Here is a 23,063-nt window from a genome sequence, read left to right as displayed (position 1 = left end):
AGGCAGCCAATGAAATTTGTTCTGTATTTGGAATCATATCTGAAGATTGACCATTATTAGTCCTGAAGAAGAGAGCTGGCATGTTTGCTAAAAACACAAGTACAAATTGAAATAAGACGTTTTCTGTACCTACATCACTCAACGCACGTTCCTGTCCCATCCTACCACCAACCCCGGTCCAAATGCTGGGAAATAAAATAAGAGAACATAAAATCCTTTCTGAAGTGAAAGGATTGGAGATTTGCATTGATCATTTCAGAAGTCCTCCCAGTCTATTAACTCCTACTCATGTACCCACCTGTTTGCAGGAGGAGACTTATAATTCTTATTGGTATAGATTTCTTCTAAACTAAACTCTTTTTTCTTCAACCTGAAAAGAGAACAAAGTAAGTTCTTTATGCTTTTTTTTTTTTTAAGACTTTATTTATTTATGAGAGACAGAGAGTGAGAGCACGAGCAGGGGAGAGGGGAGGAACTGACTCCCCCCATTGAGCAGAGGACCCTGGGAGCATGACCTGAGCTTAAGGCAGATTCTCAACCAAGTAAGCCGCCCAGACGCCCCTCTCCACTGAAAGATAAACTCTTCAACGTGAGGCAGGAATCCATCAGAATCTTAGAGGAGAACATAGGCAGCAACCTCTTCGACATCGGCCACAACAACTTCTTTCAAGATATGTCTCCAAAGGAAAAGGAAACAAAAGTGAAAATGAACTTTTGGGACTTCATCAAGATCAAAAGCTTCTGCACAGCAAAGGAAACAGTCAACAAAACAAAGAGGCAACCCAGGGAATGGGAGAAGATATTTGCAAATGACAGTACAAAGGGCTGATATCCAAGATCTATAAAGAACTCCTCAAACTCAACACCCAAAACACAGATAATCATGTCAAAAAATGGGCAGAAGACATGAACAGACACTTCTCCAATGAAGACATACAAGTGGCTAACAGACACATGAAAAAATGTTCATCATCACTAGCCATTAGGGAGATTCCAATCAAAACCACATTGAGATACCACCTTACACCAGATAGAATGACCAAAATTAATGAGACAGCAAACAATGTGTGTTGGAGAGGAGGTGGAGAAAGGGGAACCCTCTTACACTGTTGGTGGGAATTAAGTTGGTGCAGCCACTTTGGAGAACAGTGTGGAGATTCCTTAAGAAATTAAAAATAGAGCTACCCTATGACCCTGCAATTGCACTAGGGGTATTTACCCCAAAGATACAGATGTAGTGAAAAGAAGGGCCACCTGTACCCCAATGTTCATAGCAGCAATGGCCACAGTCACCAAAATTGTGCAAAGAAGCAAGATGCCCTTCAAACGGATGAATGGATAAAGAAGATGTGGTCCATATATACTATGGAGTATTATGCCTCCATCAGAAAGGATGCATACCCAACTTTTGTATCAACATGGACGGGTCTGGAAGAGATTATGCTGAGTGAAATAAGTCAAAGAGAGAGACAATTATCATATGGTTTCACTTATTTGTGGAGCATAAGAAATGACATGGAGGACATGGGGAGATGGAGAAGAGAAGGGAGTTGGGAGAAATCAGAGGGGAAGACGAACCATGAGAGACTGTGGACTGTGAGGAACAAACTGAGGGTTTTGGAGGAGGCCTTTCAGCTCTTCCGCAATGAGTTTTAGATGGCTCATGTGCACAGCACAAACTAGATTTTTCTTTTCTAGGCTGTCAATTTTCAGCTTTATGAAATTTTGTCCATTTATACTTACTGGCAATGATATAACTGTATTTGTATCTATTATCATATTTTACAGCTTCTTTTAATCCTACCTTTTCAATGTTTTTCTTCTCCTTGACTGACTGTTTATTTTCTCTTTTTTATCCCCCCTTACTGGTTTGGAAATTATACATTCCTCTTTTAGTGGTTGGCAAGAGTTTCAGTAAGTATTTTTAACTTAGGAAATGAAGTACATCACTTTTACCCTTTTCCCAAACACAGGTCCCTGGAATTTTTAATCCCAATCAAACCCATCTCAATTTGTATGTTACTCGTGTTCTATTTTGTCTGTCTCCCTTTTCATTTTGTAATTTATTTGGTAAAGAAACCAGGTCGTTTGACCTGTGGCTTCCCCAGTCTAGATTTTCTTATTACACCTACACAGTATCATTTAACCTGTTCCTCTGACCCAAACATATGGGAACTACTATAGGTATTTCCTACAGACTGATGATTAAATATAGAGGCATAATCAGATTTAGGTATTTTGATAGTAAGATTTTTAGATGGTGGGGGCGCCCGGGTGGCTCAGTGGGTTAAAGCCTCTGCCTCCAGCTCAGGTCATGATCCCAGTGTCCTGGGATCGAGCCCCGCATAGGGCTCTTTGCTCGGCAGGGAGCCTGCTTCCCTCTCTCTCTCTGCCTGCCTCTCTGCCTACTTGTGATCTCTCTCTCTCTGTCAAATAAATAAAATCTTAAAAAAAAAAAAAAAAGATTTTTAGATGGTGGTATATACTTAAATCATGATGGAACTGTTGTTGACTTTTTATATAATACTAATAGCCACTGAAAAAGCCTGACTACAGCTATTACTTCTTCAGGATCATACATGGTGATAGTCTATCACTCCTCCAATCATTAGGTAGAATTCTTCTATCTAAATTGAAAAACCTCATGCTCATCAATTACTTGGTAATCCTGAGGTACAACGTATGCAGGAAAAACAAATCATACTTGGTTCTTTCCCCTTATTTATTGATTTCCAAAACAATTAATTGGTTCTCTAATCTCATCCAAATATGGCCAATGGATTGTAAGGGCATCTGGGTGGCTCAGTCAGTCAAGTGTCTGACTTTGGCTTGGGTAATGATCTCAGGGTTCTGGGATCGAGGCCCACACAGGGCTCCCTCCTCAGCTGGAAGTCTGTTTCTTCCTTTCCCTCTGTGGTCTCTCACTTTCTCTCAAATAAATAAAATCTTTTTTAAAAAGTGTCATTATAAACTATAGCACTTAAACATATTTCTTGTGCTTTAATCTTTTCAATGCTCAGACCATTTCATCTGTGGCCAGTGGGAGTTCCAAACTGGTTCCTGATCTATTTGATATGACCTTAGTAGTCTTTGAGAGCTTTAGCACTTCCTGGTAAGAAAAGATATTCTATACGCATCTTTTTAAAAAAACCAAACAAACATTTTATTTACTTATTTGAGAGAGAAAATGAGCAAGCAGGAGCAGCAGCAAAGGGAGAGGGACAAGCAGACTCCATGCTGAGCATGGAGCCCAATGTGGGGCCCAATCTCACAACCTGGCGATCATGACCTGAGCCAAAATCAAGAACGGGATGCTTAACTGATTGAGCCCGCCAGGCGCCCCTATACTCATCTTGTACATTTTCTGCTGTAGAACTTTAATCAGTCCTCGAGAAGTCTTGGTTCATATACCATAAAATTCACCCTTTTATTCATTTGTTTGAGTATACTCAGTTCATTTTGGCTACACTATGTGGGAGAGTATAGCTGCAGGTCACCAAGCTTATCTAAGTAGAAACTTATTTTCAGAGAGCATAACTTTTACATTAACTATTATGAAAGAGCAAATCACCACAATGTTTCTGTATATTTTAAACCCGTCATTCAGAAGAAAAACAGTCTGCAGAGCATGTTAATTAACTCTGGCATCATGTTTTAGTTTCTTTCTGAAAATCTTATGAGGTTTTGTTTGATTCAATTTCAATTCAGCAAAGAACATGCTCATGGAAGATACCCAAAAATAACAACACATATATAATTTTTAATAGTGATTAAGCACTGGCATTCCAACAGACAGCAGCTACTATGCTTCTTACTGGTAGCAACTGCTACATTAAAGATGTCCGATGGGCAGTCTGAAAGTGAAAGTCATTCTGACTGGCAAATCAGGGCAGTATGCGTCATTTCTGCACTGAGGTGAAAGATGGTAAACAGAGCTCAGATTCTGGAATTTCTGGCCCTTAACAAACTGCCTTCTTCAGAGAGGCTTCACTCACTGGAATGATGCAGTCTGCCTCAAAAGCACATGTTCTGTGGAGAGACCACCTTGCCCAGAGTGGTTTTGGCGAGAGTCTACATTTGAGTGTCTTCCCATCTGGTGGGTCCTCTCTCCCTCATCACTTGATTTGTTTTTATGACTTGCACCATGAGGAAGGCAATTTCAGAGAAAACTCTCTGTGTAAGGTGTGGTCTTGAGGCTGAGATGTGCGGATATATATGCTAAGCAGAATATAGCAACAACTTTTGATGGCACCTGTTTTCTGGCCTAGAAAATGACTAGGGACATTGAATCCCTAAGGTGACCAAACTGCTTGAGTAACAATGACTTTTATATTCTGAGGCAGAGAGAACAAATCTCTACATACAGCCAAAGATAAAACATCAGGCATTTGGGGGGTAGGTTGAAATTCTCATTTTGAGCAATCACATCCCTCATTTATAAATGTTTATAGAAGACACGGTTACAGAAATGGTCTATATAAAACAAAGAAGTCTTAAGAATTCCTATTTCCCGAAACCTCCATTGTTTTATACAAATGGCAACATTCCACAGACAATTTTTGCTCTAGCCAACACTACCTTAAGACACTGATTATATAAAATGGTACATCTTGGTGTTTTGAAAGATTATGGGGCATTCTGTTCTTTTGAATAGATGTACCATAAATTATTTGATCGGGCCCATATTTTTCTTAGTCTTCTGACATTATTATGATGTTGTGAGTTTTATACACGTCATTTCCTATACATCGAAGTGTATCTGTATCAGAAATTCCTAGATATCCAAAGGGTCTGCACATTTCTAATTTTGATACAGCCCTCCAAACAAGCAATGTGGTGTTATGATCATTTGTTCCATTTGGGTAAGAGCTATTTTCACTTTCTTACCTGTGGGCCGTCTATCTAGTCACATCCTTTGCCCAGTTTTCTGTGGGGATTTTCATTTTCTCTTATCAATTTGTACAAGTCTGGTGTGTTTGTATGCACAAGCATATGTATGTATGTAAATTAGCTTTTTGATAGGAGTTTATGGTTTCTTAAAATTTTTAAATTTTACTGTTTTTTCCAGCTTTATTGACATATAACTTACAAATAAAATTCTAAGACATTTAAAGTGTACATCTTGAGGCTCTGTTATGTGTATACATTGTGAAAGGCCTCCTCCCATCTAGTCAATTAGAAGTTGTGGGTTTTTTTTTAAGTTTTTATTTGAGACAGAGTGTACGTGTGCAAAAGGGTGAGGGGGGGGGCAGTCTCAAGAAGACTCCCCACCAAGTGCAGAGCCCGTAACCGAGGCTCGGTCTTAGGAACCGAGGCTCAGTCTTAGGACCTAAGATCATGACCTGGACTGAAATATAGTTAGGCACTTAACTGACTAAGCCACCCAGGTGCCCCACAAGTTGTGTTTTGACTTTGTTTATGGTATTCCTTTTTCTAGCAGAAGTGTTAGATTTTTATGAAATATATTTCTCAGACTTTTATTTTATGGCTCTGGACTTTGTATTCTAGTCAGTCACTCCAGTTAGAAATTTCCTATGGGCAGGGGCACCTGGCTGGCTCAGTCAGTGAAGCATGTGACTCTTGATCTTGGGGCCATGCTGGGGGGAGAGTTTATGTTAAAAAAAAAAAATTCCTATGGTTTCCTCAAGTATTCTTTTTTTTTTTAAAGACTTTATTTATTTGTCAGAGAGAGAGGAGCGAGAGCGAGCACAGGCAGACAGAATGGCAGGCAGAGGCAGGGGGAGAAGCAGGCTCCCTGCCAAGCAAGGAGCCCGATACGGGACTCGATCCCAGAATGCCGGGATCATGACCTAATCCGAAGGCAGCCGCCCAACCAACTGAGCCACCCAGGCGTCCCCTCAAGTATTCTTACAGTCTGATTTGTTTCTGTTTAAATCTGATTCATTTGGAATTTCTTCTGGTAAAAGGTCTAAGATACAGATTCAACTTTATTATTTTTTTTGAAGATTTTATTTATTTTTATAAGATTTTATTTTTTGAGAGAGAGAGTGAGAGAGTGAGCAAGAGAGAACATGAGAAAGGGGAGAGGCAGATAGAGGAGAGACTACCCACTGAGCGGGGAGCCCTACAAGGGGGTCAATATTCCAGGACTCCGGGATCATGACCTGAGCAACCCAAGTGATCCCAAAATTTTACTTTTAAGTGATCTTTATACCCAACATGTGGCTTGAACTTACAGCCCCGAGAACAAAAGTTGCATGTTCTACTGACAGATAGCCAGGCAACACTCCCCACCAAGTTTATTACTTTTAAAATGGCTATCCAGTTGCCACTGATTTGAGGGGACACCGTGATCACATACTAAATCTGTGTTTGTGTCTAGTTCTGGACTTCCTATTTTAATTTATCAATTTGTATGTTTATGCTCTGGCACTACACCATTTTTCTTTACTGAGACTTTACAATATATTTTAATATCTCTCAGGATTAGTACCCCTCTTATTTCACTCCTTTTTGGAATTTTCCTCCCTATTCTTGCTTCTTTATTCTTCCATGTGACTGTGTTAAATACCACTTTTCCATTTATTCGAATCTCTCCTTAAAAGGACAGTCTCTTGGTCAAGTGAATGGCATTCATATTTCTGGTTTATACTGGCATGTAACAGCTATCAAATTATTGCTTCTTAGATCAAACTGTACCTTTTAGTACCTACTCTGTGAAACTGGAATCTTGGACTCTCAACACATTTCTTCTTTACAGTAAGAATGACGCTAAAAGCTTTGGCAGAAGAGGGCACTGGGGTAACACTGTAGGAGGAAAGGAGCTTCTCTTCCTGGTTCTGGTAAACTACCCGCAGCCCCTGTCACTGTGTGTGCTTGTGGGGATGTCAAGGAGGGGCATTTGGAGTGGGCTCAGCTCTAGCTGTGTGGACAGAGCATGCAGTCCTTCAGTGCTCTGGCAACCCTAGCCTGGTGACCATGTCACATGTTTTTGTGTCAGGAAATACGTGGCACTCCAGGCTATAAGCTTGCACTCCAACTTCCTGAGGGTTGTTTCCTGTAGCCCTCCTGAAAGAAATACTACATGCTCCAGGACTTACATCCGAAGCAGTATCCCCTTCCCCTGCATGCCCACCTATCTCAGCTTGTCTGCACCCTGCAAAGTTGCTATTTCTTGCTTGCCTAGCTCTGGCCTTAGCAACCCAGCCATCCAATGGGTTGCAACTCTACCCTCTCCCACAAAGTCTAAATGGCAACTTAGGGAGGTGTCCCCTCTTCCAAGTTTATCCTTCTTTGAGTACTTGCCCTCAGTCTTAGGGTACCCTCAGAATTCTCTGTACATCTTGTGGTTACTCTCCTATTATAGTTTAAGATTTTATTTTACCATTTCCCTATTTAACATACTGTGTAGTCTGTCTAGTTGGACTGAAAGACACATGAACTCCCAAGAGCTAAATAAGGTTGCTGTTAAATACCCTAGACCAGTGGCATTCACACCAGTGTACCAAAAAACATGCCACAGAGTACATGAATACCCTGTTTTAGTGGAAACTATCTCCCGATCTTTAATTTCCTAGAACTTCTAGTCATATGTTTGAGAAGTGTCTTTGAATGTTTATGCAGATTTCTCCATCCCCACGAATTCTTTCAGAACAGTACCTATCCATCCCGAATGTTACTTCAGTAAATGAGTCAAATCAGTGATCTTGCTGAGTCCCCTTCAGTAATTAATGAAATCACAGTAAACTTGGATTGGATTGGTCTTTCCCTATCACATATAGTTCCAGTAAGAGAGGAGTGGCTTTAGAAATAGGGTACTTTGGCTGGTGTCAGAATATTCAGATTTCATATATGCTGTAGAAATGAGTTTGTCAGGGTGACCCTACATCATGTGTCTCCTGATTATCATCAAACAATGCCTCCTTAAGAAGGAGGGCCGACTTAACAGTCAATTCTTCTTTCTTAAAATATACCACTGAAATGTTTACCAAGACTATCAAACATTATTAGATGAAGTGTGTAAAACCCACAATCAAAAATTTTAAGTAATTTCCTTCAGTTAAGGAATAAACTTAACAAATCACATTAAGAAAAATTTAATTTGATTATTTAATACTCATCTTATTTTAGCCTATAAAGTATTGTAACTTCTACACCTGTTAACAGCAGCAAAAATTACAGGATACTGCCATGTAAGCTGGTTTCATAGTACATTTTCTCCTACATTGAATATTGAAGCAGTCCTAAGATTTACATAAATAGGTTTATTTGATGTTTTACATGACTCTTAATTGCTCCTAAAAGTCCAATAACATTGTTTGATTCACATATGCATACACATTTACTGAAGCAGTATCATGCTTTTACCATACTCCTCACTTCATTATTTATTTATTAAAAAAATATTTTATTTATTTATTTGAGAGAGACACAGTGAGAGGGAACACAAGCAGGGTGAGCAGGAGAGGGAGAAGCAGGCTCCCCGCCAAGCAGGAAGCCGAATTCGGGGCTCAATCCCAGCACCCTGGGATCATGACCTGAGCAGAAGGCAGATGCTTAATGATTGAGCCATGCAGGTGCCCCCTCACGTCATAATTTATTATTCTAACTACACATTACATTAGTTTATTACAAATCCAGTAATGACAAACAGCATTACCATGTTATTTTAATAATGTGCTATTAAAATAAATTATATATTTGTTATATATGATTTTAATTTTCACTTACAGCTTTTACAAGTAAGATATTTTCAGAACTTACATCTATAAATAAATGCAAGGGGGCGCCTGGGTGGCTCAGTGGGTTAAGCCGCTGCCTTCGGCTCAGGTCATGATCCCGGGGTTCTGGGATCGAGCCCCCACATCGGGCTCTCTGCTCAGCAGGGAGCCTGCTTCCTCCTCTCTCTCTGCCTGCCTCTCTGCCTGCTTGTCATCTCTGTCTGTCAAATAAATAAATAAATAAATAAATAAATCTTAAAAAAAAAAAAATAAATGCAAGATACTTTACTGTTAAGATATGTTCCATAATTTATTTCTCAATGGTTTGCATAATTTTCTTAAGTGCGAATTAATACATTTACTTGAGTTGGAACACAAAAGTTAGGGAGTAAGAAAGATTTGGCTGATGGGCTTGAATAATAAAAACTGTGTTTGCCAATTTAGTTATATGTTAAGGGGTGGGGGAATGTGCAAAATGGGTGAAGGGGAGTGGGAGATTGGGGTTTCCTGTTATGGAATGAGTAAGTCACAGGGATAAAAGGTATGGCACTGGGAATATAGTCAATGGTATTATAACAGCATTGTATGGTGACAGATAAAGAGTTACAACTGTGGTGAGCATAGCATAATGTGTAGTCTTGTTGAACCAGATGGGAAACTAATGTAACATTGTGTCACGTGTATTAAAAAAAAGTTGAATGTCAAGGCTTTTCCATACATTTACTACACTAAATCTGTAACTTCAAGATTTTTTGACAAAAGATGATGGGAATAAAAAGCACTTTATCAAAAAGCATCTTAGACTAAGGTTTGTCAAAAATCTTATTTTTTCAACCTCTTTCATTATATTGACTTAAATAAAGTATCTCTAAGTGAAAGACTGGCATACAAATTATTGGGCATCTGACACTGGTCAGATCTTTTTGGTGTGTTGCTTGTACAATGAAACACTCACTGCTTCAATGCCTGGTAACAGAACCTATATGAGTCAGCACTTGTCAATTCTTTGCTTTCAATAAAATTAGGTGATAAATCATTAAATATAATTTGATGACAGATCACTCTGGGATTTTTTGGATAGTAATATTACTTGAAAGAAGTTTAAAGGACTGAATGTCATTATTATATTAACTGTCTCTACTCCCAACTACTTATTTATCATAAAAAGGTTTTTCAGAACTTATATCTATATACAAATGCAAGAGAGAATACATCTGATTTTGAATCCTATTTCGTTCTAGTAATAAATACTATTCAACCTAGGATATCTGAAGTATTTCAAAATTTCTCTTATAAAGACATATGGTAGGATGATCAATAAAAGAACTGTAAGATAAAAATATACTTGGGGCGCCTGGGTGGCTCAGTGGGTTAAGCCGCTGCCTTCGGCTCAGGTCATGATCTCAGGGTCCTGGGATCGAGTCCCGCATCAGGCTCTCTGCTCGGCGGGGAGCCTGCTTCCCTCTGTCTCTCTCTGCCTGCCTCTCTGCCTACTTGTGATCTCTCTCTGTCAAATAAATAAATAAATAAAATCTTTAAAAAAAATATATATATATATATTAAGACAAAACCATGTGGGAAAAGTAGGTCAATTATGATTATAGTAATTATTGCATTTGTGTTACGTGAAGCAATGTAATAGGCACACTACACATTTTTTCTTCAACTGGACTGTACAGCAATCTTAAGTGTTAGGAATTTTTTTTTTTTAATTTATTTTTTTATTTATTTGACAGAGAGAAATCACAAGTAGATGGAGAGGCAGGCAGAGAGAGAGAGAGAGGGAAGCAGGCTCCCTGCCGAGCAGAGAGCCCGATGCTGGACTCGATCCCAGGACCCTGAGATCATGACCTGAGCCGAAGGCAGCGGCTTAACCCACTGAGCCACCCAGGCGCCCTTAAGTGTTAGGAATTCTTACTACACTTTATAGACACATTCTTGAAGTTCAGGAAGGTTCAATAACTTACCTGGAGTCACTTAAGGGACTACTGTTAGACTTCTATTTGCCAGTGAGAAATGAAGGAGTGAAATCCACCACAAGAAAATGTAACTCTGGAGATCTTTTATAAAATGTTATTTTCATAGTGTGTCTGTATAATGTACAGTACACCAAACACCTAATTTGGTAATCTGTTTTTTCTTTCCACTTCCTGTTTTAGGGTTAGCAATTATCTCTGTCATAAAAAATAAATCTTTAGAAACCAAGTTTTTAAAGGCCATGATATAGACCATAGCATGGATCTGGCATTTTCTTAAAAAAAAAAAAAAAAAAAAAAAAAGAGAGAGAGAGAGAGAAAGAAAAAAAAATTTCAACTTCTTTCTCTCATGACATTAGGTCCCTTCTCAATTTGTACCAGCATGTTGTGAGCTTGGGCTGTGGGTTCGGGTAAAAACCATGTGAGAGAGAAGCCGCCTGAGCCACGACTGACACCATGGCCTAAAACAGGTGTCTTATACACTAAGCCCTGGCATCCTCATCTAAACCTGGGAGCAACAATTGCACTGACCTTTCAGCACCACTGGGGGACAAACAGACTATGTACATAAAGGGACAGAATAATATCTGGCATAGTGAGCTTGCTAAAAATGATTAAGAATGCAGAACAAGGGGCGCCTGGGTGGCTCAGTGGGTTAAGCCCTTCGGCTCAGGTCATGATCTCAGGGTCCTGGGATCGAGGCCCGCATCGGCCTCTCTGCTTCCTCCTCTCTCTCTGCCTGCCTCTCTGCCTGCTTGTGATCTCTCTCTGTCAAATAAATAAATAAAATCTTAAAAAACAAAACAAAACAAAAAAAAAGAATGCAGAACAATATCCCTGGCACATAAATCTCTGGTCGTGTTACCAATTAACTGTTTTGGATAAATTCCTAGAAGTATAATAAATAGCTTAGAGTCCTTATATTCTACCAAAGGTCCTTATATTCTACCAAACAATTTTCCAAAAAAGTAGACCTATGTGTGTTAGAGAAGGAGCTCACCTTTTGGGTCGAGGAAGGCCCATAGGGGTAAGATTAGGGTCTGGCTTAGGAATGGTTTTCCGGATACGAATCTGTGAGACTTTCTTTGGCCTCTTCTCTGGCTCAGCCTATTTTTAAAGATTAAGAAGAAAGACGGTCAAGTTGTAAGACATTTTAAATACAAAAAGTCCTTTTTCTTGACACTCTAAGATTTTGCTTCCTCAGTTTATAGATGACTCTAACTCATAGTTTATGACAAAGCTCTACTTACTCCTGCTGACAGTGTTCTCAGCAACCACTCCCTTTATATTATTAGAAGAGAATCCGTACATTCAGCTCAGATATTGAGATTAGCAATATGAAAGCCTGTTAACTGTTGGAGACAGAGAGAGATTGCAAAATTGAAGAATACCATTGTTCACTCATCTTTGAATGCATGAAGCAGCTCTTTGGTCTAATACTCTAAATACTGTTAAATGCTATCATCGAACAAAAGGGACCTGTAAAACAATGCAGATTCAGAGATCCAGAGTAGCCTTCAGTGGCCAAGCAGAAAAACCCCTGCTTTGGTAATCTCCAGCACTCAGCTGAAGCTAACAGTGATAAGCAAAGATACCCAGGGGCCTGTGTACCCATCATGTGATATGCGGACCTCAACGGACGCTTCCAGTACTGCCCCCGACTCTATCAGCTCTTTACATTTACCTCCTTCTCTTCTGGAGGGCTGCTCTGTGGATGGGGGCATGACGCTGCCACACTATCCAGCTCATCAAACTCAGGAACCTGGAACTCGGAGGCTGAAAGCAGGAGCTTGCTGACAGCTGAGTCTGTTACCAGGCAAGACTTTGGTACCAAGGCAGGGAATGGAGGCTCTAGTCTAGCACCATGGAAAGAAAAACGGAGAAGGAAAATATGAGACAGGTTTCACTTTCTACCTGGGCAAAAACTCCTTAACATCAGACTAAGGTTGAAAATCTTCCCTTTTTCCAGCAATGATGTTTCCAGACAAAGGATTCTCTAGTTATTTCTGGACACAGCCTGTGTCTACATATTTAAAAAAATTATGAGGATGTGGCCAATCCTTTCCTTGGTGTAGAACAGTTTTATTTAAGAAAAATATAAAAAGGAACAGATTCTTTGGAGGAAAAGGCATTTAGTGAACTGAACAAAAGAACTGTGCTCAGATAAGATCAATCCCATCAAGGCAATGAAGATGGTTCTATGACCAAGAGATAGCTTGACAGGGAATCTGTGGTTCAATGAGCTGGCTAATGATTTTGACTTTTTTTCAGTAAATGGTACTGATTACACACCCTTAGGTGCCACTTAGGATAAAAGATATCTGAATCTCAGATCATGTTTGGAAGGAAAAGATGTCAGAATCATACTGTGCTCGATGTACACCATCTGCCAGTGCGTCCTCAGGTGCTGTGTTTGGTTGCACATTCACTCTTTCCTTGATCTCCCACACATGCACACACACTCGTTGCAAGCCCTCTGTACCAGGTGCTGCTGGAGGCTTACCTCATCTGACTGCCACTGGTGTTATAAGAAGCTTCCATGCCTGGAAGAGGCACATATGGTAACATGGTGTGGCTGAGGTGGGGCAAAAGTACAAAAGCAACAGGTTAGGGCAGTGAAACAATAGGAAAATTTTGATGCCACTGTGGTACTCAAAGGTTTTGATGCCCCTGATAGCACATGATAAGCAATTAGGCCCCAGGAAGACAAGAAATGTCCAGTCACTCAGAAAGAAGAAAAACCGCCTCCAGTCATAAGAATTACATTTGCATTCCCACCACTGGAATGAAGGCAGGCTGATAGGAAGATATTTTCTAACCTATATGGGAAGAAGATAGAGAGAGTAATAAAGAGAGGACAGTAAGAGAATGGAGGGGAACAAGGATGACTTTGAGTCTTGCATCTTCTGTTGTTAAATATATATCTTAAAAGATTTCAAAAAACGATTCACAGATAAAAAATATTATATTATTCATCTCCTTATTAATGCTATTAAAATAAAATAGAATTTTTTAAAAAAGATCTTATTTATTTGACAGAGAGAGAGAGAGAAAACACAAGTAGGCAGAGAGGCAGGCAGAGAAAGGGGAAAGCAGGTTCCTTGCTGAGCAGAAAGTCTGATACTGGCCTTGATTCCATGACCCTGGCATCGTGACCTGAGCCGAAGGCAGAGGCTTAACCCACTGAGCCACCCAGGCACCCAAAATAAAATCTAATTTCTATACCCTTAGAGAAGATTATGAAGAAACCTTGTTTTCTTTAAAGCCAAGTTCCACAGAAAACATGGTTATGTAGAAGAAAACCACTAACAGGGTTAGCTCCTTTGTAATTAAGCTTTATTTTTATAAATGAAGCAAGAGTATTCATCACTTATAGATAAATCAATACGCGATGGTGGAGAGCTTTTTGTGCCTCTCAAAGTAAAACCTGTATCAGTTTCTACTGAATTTGGAACACAGTACCAATTAATGAGGTGTTTGTATGGCTGTAAAACAATTCATCTTCTCTTAGAAGTAGATTTGCTCAATGTCTAGAAAATAAAGATAATTCAGATTTTTAGAAGGTTTAGCACTAATTCAGGATTCCTTGACAGGTACTGATAAAAGGAAAGAGGCAGGGTGTATACTGGAAAAGGAGCAGACCAAATCAGAAATCAGGAGACCCTGCGTCTAGGTCTAGTTCAGCTGAAACACTAACCTGATTTGGGTTAGAAAAAACCATGTGCCTCAAGATCATCATCTATAAAAACAGCGAAAAAGAGGCCCAATCAACCTATATTATTGAGTGGTTAAGGTTCAAATAAAATCTTATGGGGGTGCCTGGGTGGCTCAGTCAGAAGAGCAGGCAAGCTCTTGGTCTTAGGGTTGTGAGTTCAAGCCCCACACTGGGTGTAGATTAAATAAATAAAACTTAGGAAAAAAAAGTCTTATGGGCTGCCTAGGTGGCTCAGTTGGTTGAGCATCTGCCTTTGGCTTGGGTTATGATCCCTGGGGTCCAGGGATTGAGGCCCACATTGGGTTCCATGCTCAGCAGGAGCATGCTACTGCCTCTCCCTCTGCTGCCTCACCCTGCTCGTGCACTTGCTCTCTGTCAAATTGAAGGAAAAAAAATCCTACAGAAACAAATTAATTTAACATTTGTTAAGTCCTGCTTTCTTGGGTTACCCAATTTATCATGCTTAATATTTCTAAGTCTGTTTAGAAAAATAGCAAACTTCTAAACCTAAAGTCAAGGCATATGATGTTAAGGCACTTCTAGAACCAACAAGAAGGAAAAGTCCCTATAAACAGCCCCCACGCCCACATTACACTTGAACTGAACTAAAAAACACAAAGTAAAATGCTAGACAAAGGAAGGGAGGAAGAGAAAAAATATCCCACACTAGGAAACAGAAGTCAGGAGGGAAGAGAGTTCTGGATAAGGAAAAGGCCAAAGGCCACACATCTTCACACGGTACAACAAAGAACTGGCCTACATTCGAACCTCAGGCATGAACATAGTGTAGAGAAGGTACAATTTAAAGCTGTGTGTCAAAAATAAATAAATAAAGCTACGTGTCAGACACTGAGCAAAGTGTGTTTATGAGATCATAGAGGCATACTGACAAAACAGACAAAATAAAATGAATACACTATCATTTAAAACAATCTGAGTCAGGGGTGCCTGGGTGGCTCAGTCAGTTAAGAGTCTGCCTTTGGCTCAAGTCACACTCTCAGGGTCCTGGGATTGAGCCCCGTGTCAGGCTACCTGCTCAGTGTGGAGTCTGCTTCTCTCTCTCCCTCTGCCCTCCTCCTGCTTGTGCTCTCTCTCTCTCGCTCTCTCTCTCAAATAAATAAATAAAATCTTTGAAAAAAGTTAAATAAAAAAAAAACCAATTTGATTCATTCCAGTGTATTTTTTGTGACTACACTATACGAACATTTTTCTATTAACTACAAGACAAGTACTTAGAAGAGCACTCATCTCTCAATTTCCATCAACCACATTCAGGTTCTGGGGTGTTCTTCTGAAACCCCTTGATTTAGTTAGTTTTCTACTAAGACACTCAGGGAACTTTGCAATATGCGCCAGATAGCATTTTAGTGACACAGAATGATTCTGCACAAGAGACTGCACAGACACACAAAAAACAAGACCTCTTCCAGGCTATTTGTAATTTTAAGGCTTTGATGGTGCTGAGTTTTTAAATTATAGCAACAATGAAAGCTAATTAAAAAAATGTTCAGTTTCTGTTGAGGGATTACAAATAGAAGGATTTTTTAATGTCTGAGACAGATCTTTGGGAATTCAACTCTCAAATTCTTTTTCCTCTTATTTTTATAAGGAGGTAAAATGAGGGGCACCTGGGTGGCTCAGTCAGTTAAGTGTCCAAATCTCAATTTCAGCTCAGTTCACGATCTCAGGGTTGTGGGACTGATCCCCACATACGGACTGGGATCAGCAGGGAGTCTGCTTGAGATTCTCTCTCTCCATCTCCCTCTTGCCCCAACTCCCTCTCTAAAATAAATAAATGAAATCTAAAAAAAAAAAAAGAAGAAGAAAAAGAAAAAAAAAGAAGGTAAAATGATATTGGTGAAATGATTTACAACTATTCTAAGTGGTCAAACTCCTCTTCTCTGGCTCACTTAAAATTTTATGTATTGTACAACTATAGTATGTAAATGTCAATCTTTGAAGACTCTCTGCTCCAGGGAGAAATCCAAAGGTTTGTGAACTAGATTTGGTGATGTCTACACAATTAGTTTATTTACTTAAGAAGTACTTATTCTGAGGGTGCCTGGGTGGCTCAGTCGGTTAAGTTGTCTGCCTTCAGCTCAGTTCATGATTCCAGAGTCTTGGGACTGAGCCCTGTGTTGGGCTCTCTGCTCAGTGAGGAGCCTGCTTCTCCCTTCCCTTCTGCCTGCTGCTCCCTATGCTGTGCTCTCTGTGTCAAATAAATAAATAACATCTTAAGAAAAAAAAAGTACTTACTCTGTATCCTTTATATATCAAACATCAAATCAGTTGCTGACCGAATAACACTTTGTCAATAAGATATAGTTAGAAGCCATTGTTTGTCACTATTTTCTTTTTTAAAAGATTTTATCTATTTGACACAGAGGGAGAGATCACAAGTAGGCAGAGAGGCAGGCAGAGAGAAACGGTGAAGCAGGCTCCCTGCTGAGCAGAGAATCTGACGCGGGACCCGATCCCAGGATCCTGTGATCATGACCTGAGCCTAAGGCAGAGGTTTAACCCACTGAGCCACCCAGGCGCCCCTGTTTGTCACTATTTTTAAGTCTTTGACCTGTAATGGTGTTTGCTCTTTGCAAGGCAGGGGCATGGATAGAAGAGATTCAAAAAATTTGATGGTTTGCAAATGACATGGACAGAACATAGAATGGTAAAAATACTTAAGACTTACAGGTACATTTTCTCAGCAGAGATTTGTCAAGGTAAACAGAAAATGCAGACACAAGAACTCTAAATAGCCTTGCATTTCCAGCCCTCAACTTTCCCCAGAGGTTGAAAAGCAAACATGGATTTTACCTGCTCGTGGTGCTTAGAGTTGGCTGCTGCTTGCTGTGAGTGGAATGAAGAGCAGAGATTTCGAAGGGGCAGGCAGAAGGCCCATGCTGGCTCCAAATGGAAAGCACTCGGCCCACCGAGTAGGGAAGAGAACAGAAGACCTTGTCTGCTATGGAGGCTGGAGATCTTAACCCTTTTAAGCCCTGTGTAAACTGGGTCATGAAGAGCCTCTGCATGGTAGGCATGTGACTAGAGAAGCTCCGTTTTTTTGTCCAGATTCTGTAACATCCAGGAGAACAAAGTGCTAGAAGTGTGTGAAGGCCAAGTACAGAGCAGCCTGCTCTGGTCTGGACTATGGCAGTGCCTCCATAGTCTTGGAGAGGACCTGGAGACTGTGAAGGAGCCTGGGCACATGCCTGACCATGGAGGCCAGTGTCTTCCCTGAATGTGGCCATCCCAGGACAACTGTGGGACAAGAAAAAAGAAAAGGTCCACTTGGGAGGTTGAGACAGGCACCTTTGGGCCTCTCCTAAGGCGAGCCTGGCTGGAGCACAGTGCTCAGGAAAAGTCCTTGGGGACTCGGTCATGCACTCAGAGCCCGATTTCATGTGAAAAGATACTGGGAAAATTTCCGAACCAAACAGCAGTGATGGCACCTTGTTGCTCAAATCTATGAAGCTCATTTTGATGGCTTCGAGTGAATAAAGTGTCAAGGGCTTACTGTTAGGTCTCTTATCCCATCCGCCAGCTGCCAAATAGGGATTCAGCTGCATTGTATTGTATGAAAATCCATCCAGAAGCCTTTTGTATCTGAGCCGCTTGTAGCTTTTAGCCACTGGAAGAAGTTCAGAGGAACACCGCCGATATCTTAGTTTCTGGGTCTTTGTGGCTGGGACCAGTTTGGAGGCAAGAATGGACAGCTTGCTAAGTAAGGCTGATTCTTTGGTAGGCTTCCTAACATTCAGGCTCCTCAAGGAATGGCATGGAGTCGCCTTCTGCTTTGGTATGTGGCTCGTTAAGCTCCTGGTTGGTTCTCTTTCAGGTTCCAACTGTGCAGGTGCAGGCACGGCACATGAACTGAGAAATCTGTGTGCTTTTGTGGGGACGGTTTCAGAGGAACTCTTGAAAAAGGCAGAGCTTCTGATTTTACTTATTTTTTTCCCCATGTTGACTTGCTCCTGAAAGGAAACTTTCTTACATGTTCGATGGGGCTGCTTCTTTAAGGGAAGCACTCTTTTCTGATATGAAGTGTTCCCAAAGGCACCATGTATTTCATCACACCCAGCAAAATCGGGGCCTTGTGCTTTCTGAGGGGCACCATGAAGGCAAGGACCTGTGCACGACTCCATGGCCCTTTTTAATGGATGACACAAGCTTTCCTCCTTTGGATCTTCCAACTTCTGGAACTGTGCAGCTCTGCTGCCCTGGGCCAGCTTTGCTAGGGTGATTTCCTTCATCACAGTGGACCCACCTTTGCAATCTTTAGCTTGGTTCTTATCTTGCAACTCATCTGATAACATGTTAGATGATGTGCATTGTTCCAATATCGCGTGTACTTCTTTTTGATGTATATATTCCTCTTCATTCTGCAACATGTAGTCCAAAGCCCTCTGCCTTTGCTGCTCTTCATCACCAAGCATCTTCTGGGACTTAGAGGGGGTCTCTCTTATTTTATCACCATGACCAGCTTCTCTGGAAATCATCTCCTCAGACTCTTCGCTGACAGTTAAGTGACCCACGGGTCCCCTCCGATGTTCTTCAGTTTTTTCTTCTCTCAATTTAGTTCCTGTTTCTATTGTCAAAGGCAAATTTTGCACACCAATGTCTATTCTGACTCCTTCACTAGAATTACTCCCATCTCCTGGTGCTCCTTCCTTCGTCTCAAGCAGGACAGTGTGATGCCCCATGTTTTCACAAAGCATTTCACCATCTTTTGGTTTAAAAAGATTTTCCAGGTCAGTTTCCTCACTATTAACATTACTTTCTGAATTTTTGTGAGAAGACAGATATGAAGGCATTATCTCAATGGATTCCAGGCTCCGTACGGGAGCAGGGTTCTCATCTGGACATCCAGAAGATAGCAACTCTTTCGAGGAAATTCCAAAGGTACTGTCCTTATCAAACTCAGAATTTATTTCCAGTCTTGATCCTTTAATCATTCCTTCTATTTCTCTAAGAGATGTTTCTTTAACTTGCTCTTCATGATGAATATAATTTAAGGACACATTTACTCTATCCAGTGTTCTTGTATTTGGTTCATGATCTGTAACAGACTCTATATCATGGGCACAAGAGTCTGGGCACACTTCCATTTCACAATCTTTTAATGATCTGCTTACTTTCTCTTCACATGATTTTTTAATTTCCAGAGGCTGCCCTGTAGAGGACGTAGCATCTGGGAAATCTGAGTCCTGGCCAATCATTCCGATAAATGCAGCATTCAGTTCTCCTCTCTGAGATAGAGTACTCACCAAGGTTTCCTGTAACCTCAGTCTATCCTGCCCTGCACCACTGTCAAGAGTACTAGATGCTCTGAAGTCTAACATGCCTTCTGTAGACTTTCTACTGCAGTTCGTGTAGATGATGTCTGGCATGTCATCTGCGGACTCCTCACTACCAGAAATATGTTGAGAGTCTCCTTTCAAATTGCCTTTCTTTGAACTACCACTGGACAATGGGTTGTTACTGGCTGAACCAACTAGCAGATCCTTTTGGTTGTGGCTTACGTCTCTGTTAGGTGCTATGACAGGCTCTCTCTCTTCACCATCTTGTGTCTCCTTAGCTGGTTTATCTTCATTCCTGCATTCATCTGGTCCATTTTGATTATGCTGGCAGTTAAGGACTTCATCTCCTTTCTGATCAAGAGTTTCAACTGTTTGGCTCCTGTTTTTGAAACTGGAGAACATAATAGTAAGAGACTGGTCCAACAATTTTTCAGGCCTTGGAATGTTTGCAGGTATGTTTAGTTCTGGTGTGGCACAGTCAGAGATTTTATACTTGCAAAACACAGTCTCTTTAGGTACATCCTGTTCCTTTCCTTCTAGCCATTCCTCACTGGGCTGGGTGTGACTAGTGGGGGAAATGGCCTTGTCTAAAGCTTCACTATTTAACATGCCTGCTGCCATTCTGTTTCTCATCTTATCTCCTTTAATTTCTTCCCCAGAAAGTTCACTTCCCTCCGAAGTAAAACTCACTTTGTGGGTGCTACTTTCTGTGGAGTCTTCTCTTCCTTGCGAGTGGTGACTGCTGAGCTGAAATGCATCTTCACACTTGGTTATCAAAGAGTTTTCAACCTTTGTAATGATTCTGCTGGACTCAAAAGCAGCACAAGAAGAACACATACTCTCTTCTTGTGCATTTTTACTTACACGAGGACAGCTAGAGAGATCCTGAGATTGAACACTATGACATTCCATAACAGAGACCTCTTGAGGCAAGCCTGCTGCTTCTTTCTTACTTGAGGGAATTCTGGAATGTAGATCGACTATTCCAGAATCCGTCACTTTGCTTTTTCTTTCTAGGCTTCCTGGTTTGATGTTTAAGGTGGGGTTGTTTGATGAGGCACCACAGGTTTTGTCACCTGATGGAGAGACATCTTTCATTTTTGTCTTCATGGAAATGATTTGGGTATCAGCAATGACATCTGCTCCATCCTCTAATGGAGGGTGATGGCTCTGTTGGGAATCCTCACTTGTTGCTAAAGGCATCTTTCTTCGAGCTGGCAACTTAGCGTGGTCTTGAGAATTAAGGGGCACTTGATTTAAAACACATTCACTTTCTATTTTGTTTACAACCAGTTCATTGGTACAAGGAAGTTCATTCATCTCACAGGCAAAGTTCTGTTCATCTAAATGTGAACTATCGTCCTGTGCGGCCTGTACAGCTTGTTCTGACTTGGGTTTGTAATCAAATTCTAGGGATGGTGGTAACTGAGCAATATCTTTCTTGGGTTTTGACACCTCATTCACAGGACTTATCTGGTCCTCACGCATTAAACTCACAAGGGATTTTCTTTCAATCAGAAATTCATTATATGATGCTTCACTTAACTGGGTGTCGCCTTCCAGATTTCTCTGGGAGCGGAATGAGTTAGAGTCTTTACTGTAAATCTTTTCAGTTATCGTTCTGGGCTCTGTAGTGGTTGTCTGTTCTGGCTCCTTAATTGGCATTAAGGAGGAAAAGCTGCTCTCTTCAGAGTGTTTGCCTAAATGGCTCATATCAGTAGAAGTTTCTCTATGGTCCTCATGGTTTTTCAAGCTACCTTGAGTGTCTAGAGTGATTTTCAGATCATTTTTTTTAAACATTTGTTCCGTGGCTTCAGTGAAAGAACCAGGCATTGAAGAACTAGACCTGTCTGTCTGGATACTGCCTTGAACACAAGAGTTACCATGGATAGTCTCTTTGGGGGAGGCAACAGTCTCTTTTTCACCAGGACAATGACTGCTAGCATCCTCTTCTGGTTGCCTGGCGTTAACAAGAAAGAGTTCCCCTCTTTCACTCCTGGGGTTCAAAAACTGTTCATTTTCCTCTCTAGTAGCCACGTTCTTGCTTTGATCGTCCCCATCAAAACAGGAATTGCCTGTCTTTTCAGCATATCCCTTTGGCAAGCCATCACCTTTAAAACCACATGTTTCTAAGGATGGTGTTCTGGATTGTGGACCAGACAAACTTGAAGAGAAATAGGAAATGCCAGAGTTTTCTCCTAAGGGTTCTGTAACAATTACATTTCTTGTGGCTTTGGGACTGCCATGGGCAGAACTGTGTTTTTCATTATGGTGGCTGAGAATCTGTTGGTGATTGTCATCTGCTTCACAGACAAGGTTTAACTTACACACCTCTTCCTTCCCATTGTCCACTTTGGAAATGGCACTGCTCCCTGGTAACAATGACAACCAAGAAGGACAAGTTTTTAATTCTTCACATTCTTTTTCTTTAGAAGTTGCTTCTGTTAATCCAGGGTCCACAAAGGTTAAAGGCTCTAGGGAAACTAATGTGCTGGTTTCTGAAACCTCACCACTGGCCATGATTTTGTCTATTTCTGGGTATTCGCTGCACCCAGCTGAGAGACCTTTACTCACATTGCCATTCTTGTGTCCTTCATTATAATCCGTCTTAGTACCATTGACCTTTATACCTTGTACTTCAGTAGATTTTAGAAGAGTTCCAGTTGTAATTTGTACATTTCCTTCTGCACGAGAAAAAGAAATCCAAATCAGTATGCAATTTTAAAAAAATTAGTTACACTTTCATAAATGTAATTATGTGATCAATAGCAACAAAAAAGACCCAACTCAAAAAGCAAATTATAAAATTAGTGCATGGTACCATTGGTTTTGTTCTTTTATGCAAAATACGACACAGGGCCAAAAGTATACTCGCCTAATTTTGAACAACTGCCTTTCTCTAAGTATTACTTATTTAAATGTACTTACTTAGCTGGACAATTGAATATGGAGACATACATGTAATCCAGAGTCTTAAGAAGCTTCCATTTTAAAAGATTAATAAAGCAGACCCACAATATAACATCTTATATTATTCAATGAGCATCTTCTTATTACTTGAATAATACTGAGACATAAATAAATTACCTCTTTGTAAAAGAACAGTTTTACACAAAACCTATGTAAAAGATAAATGTGTAAGTTGAATATCAGTTTTGAACTGAATTACTTAGAGTAACTGCTTCCCTACAAAACTAGTTATGAAAGCTGAGTGACAGATACATGTGGGTTTAGTATACTCGCCACTTTTCAATAAATTAAAAATTTTCTTTTATGAAACATTAAAGAATAAAAAACCTTTTTAAGCAGAAGGTAAATGCAATTCATAAAGAAGTATTACTATAGAGTGTCCCTGAAATCCTAGGTAAAAGACGCAGTATAAACAAGTTCCCCA

The 23,063-nt window shown here is 40.4% G+C and overlaps 1 protein-coding gene across 12 annotated transcripts in view; it reads right to left on the bottom strand.

Moving 5' to 3' along the window:
* PRR14L (proline rich 14 like) overlaps positions 1-23,063 on the bottom strand; it is a 62,060-nt gene that overhangs the window by 5,770 nt on the left and 33,227 nt on the right. For 11 of the 12 annotated variants that reach the window (XM_032309947.1, XM_032309951.1, XM_032309948.1 and 8 more), the window contains 5 exons: positions 17,187-22,353; positions 13,161-13,232; positions 12,342-12,513; positions 11,658-11,764; positions 299-370 (listed from right to left, as the gene is read on the bottom strand). In XM_032309947.1, coding sequence (XP_032165838.1) covers positions 299-370; positions 11,658-11,764; positions 12,342-12,513; positions 13,161-13,232; positions 17,187-22,353 — 5,590 coding nt within the window. Of the gene's footprint in view, positions 1-298; positions 371-8,863; positions 8,903-11,657; positions 11,765-12,341; positions 12,514-13,160; positions 13,233-17,186; positions 22,354-23,063 lie in introns of those variants that run through there. The other variant, XM_032309952.1, reaches the window with a different exon arrangement.

The sequence above is a fragment of the Mustela erminea genome, chromosome 13 (genome assembly GCF_009829155.1).
Source record: "Mustela erminea isolate mMusErm1 chromosome 13, mMusErm1.Pri, whole genome shotgun sequence".
Lineage (NCBI taxonomy): Eukaryota > Metazoa > Chordata > Mammalia > Carnivora > Mustelidae > Mustela > Mustela erminea.
Note: the sequence above shows the minus strand (reverse complement) of the source record. Positions and strands in the feature narration are given on the sequence as shown.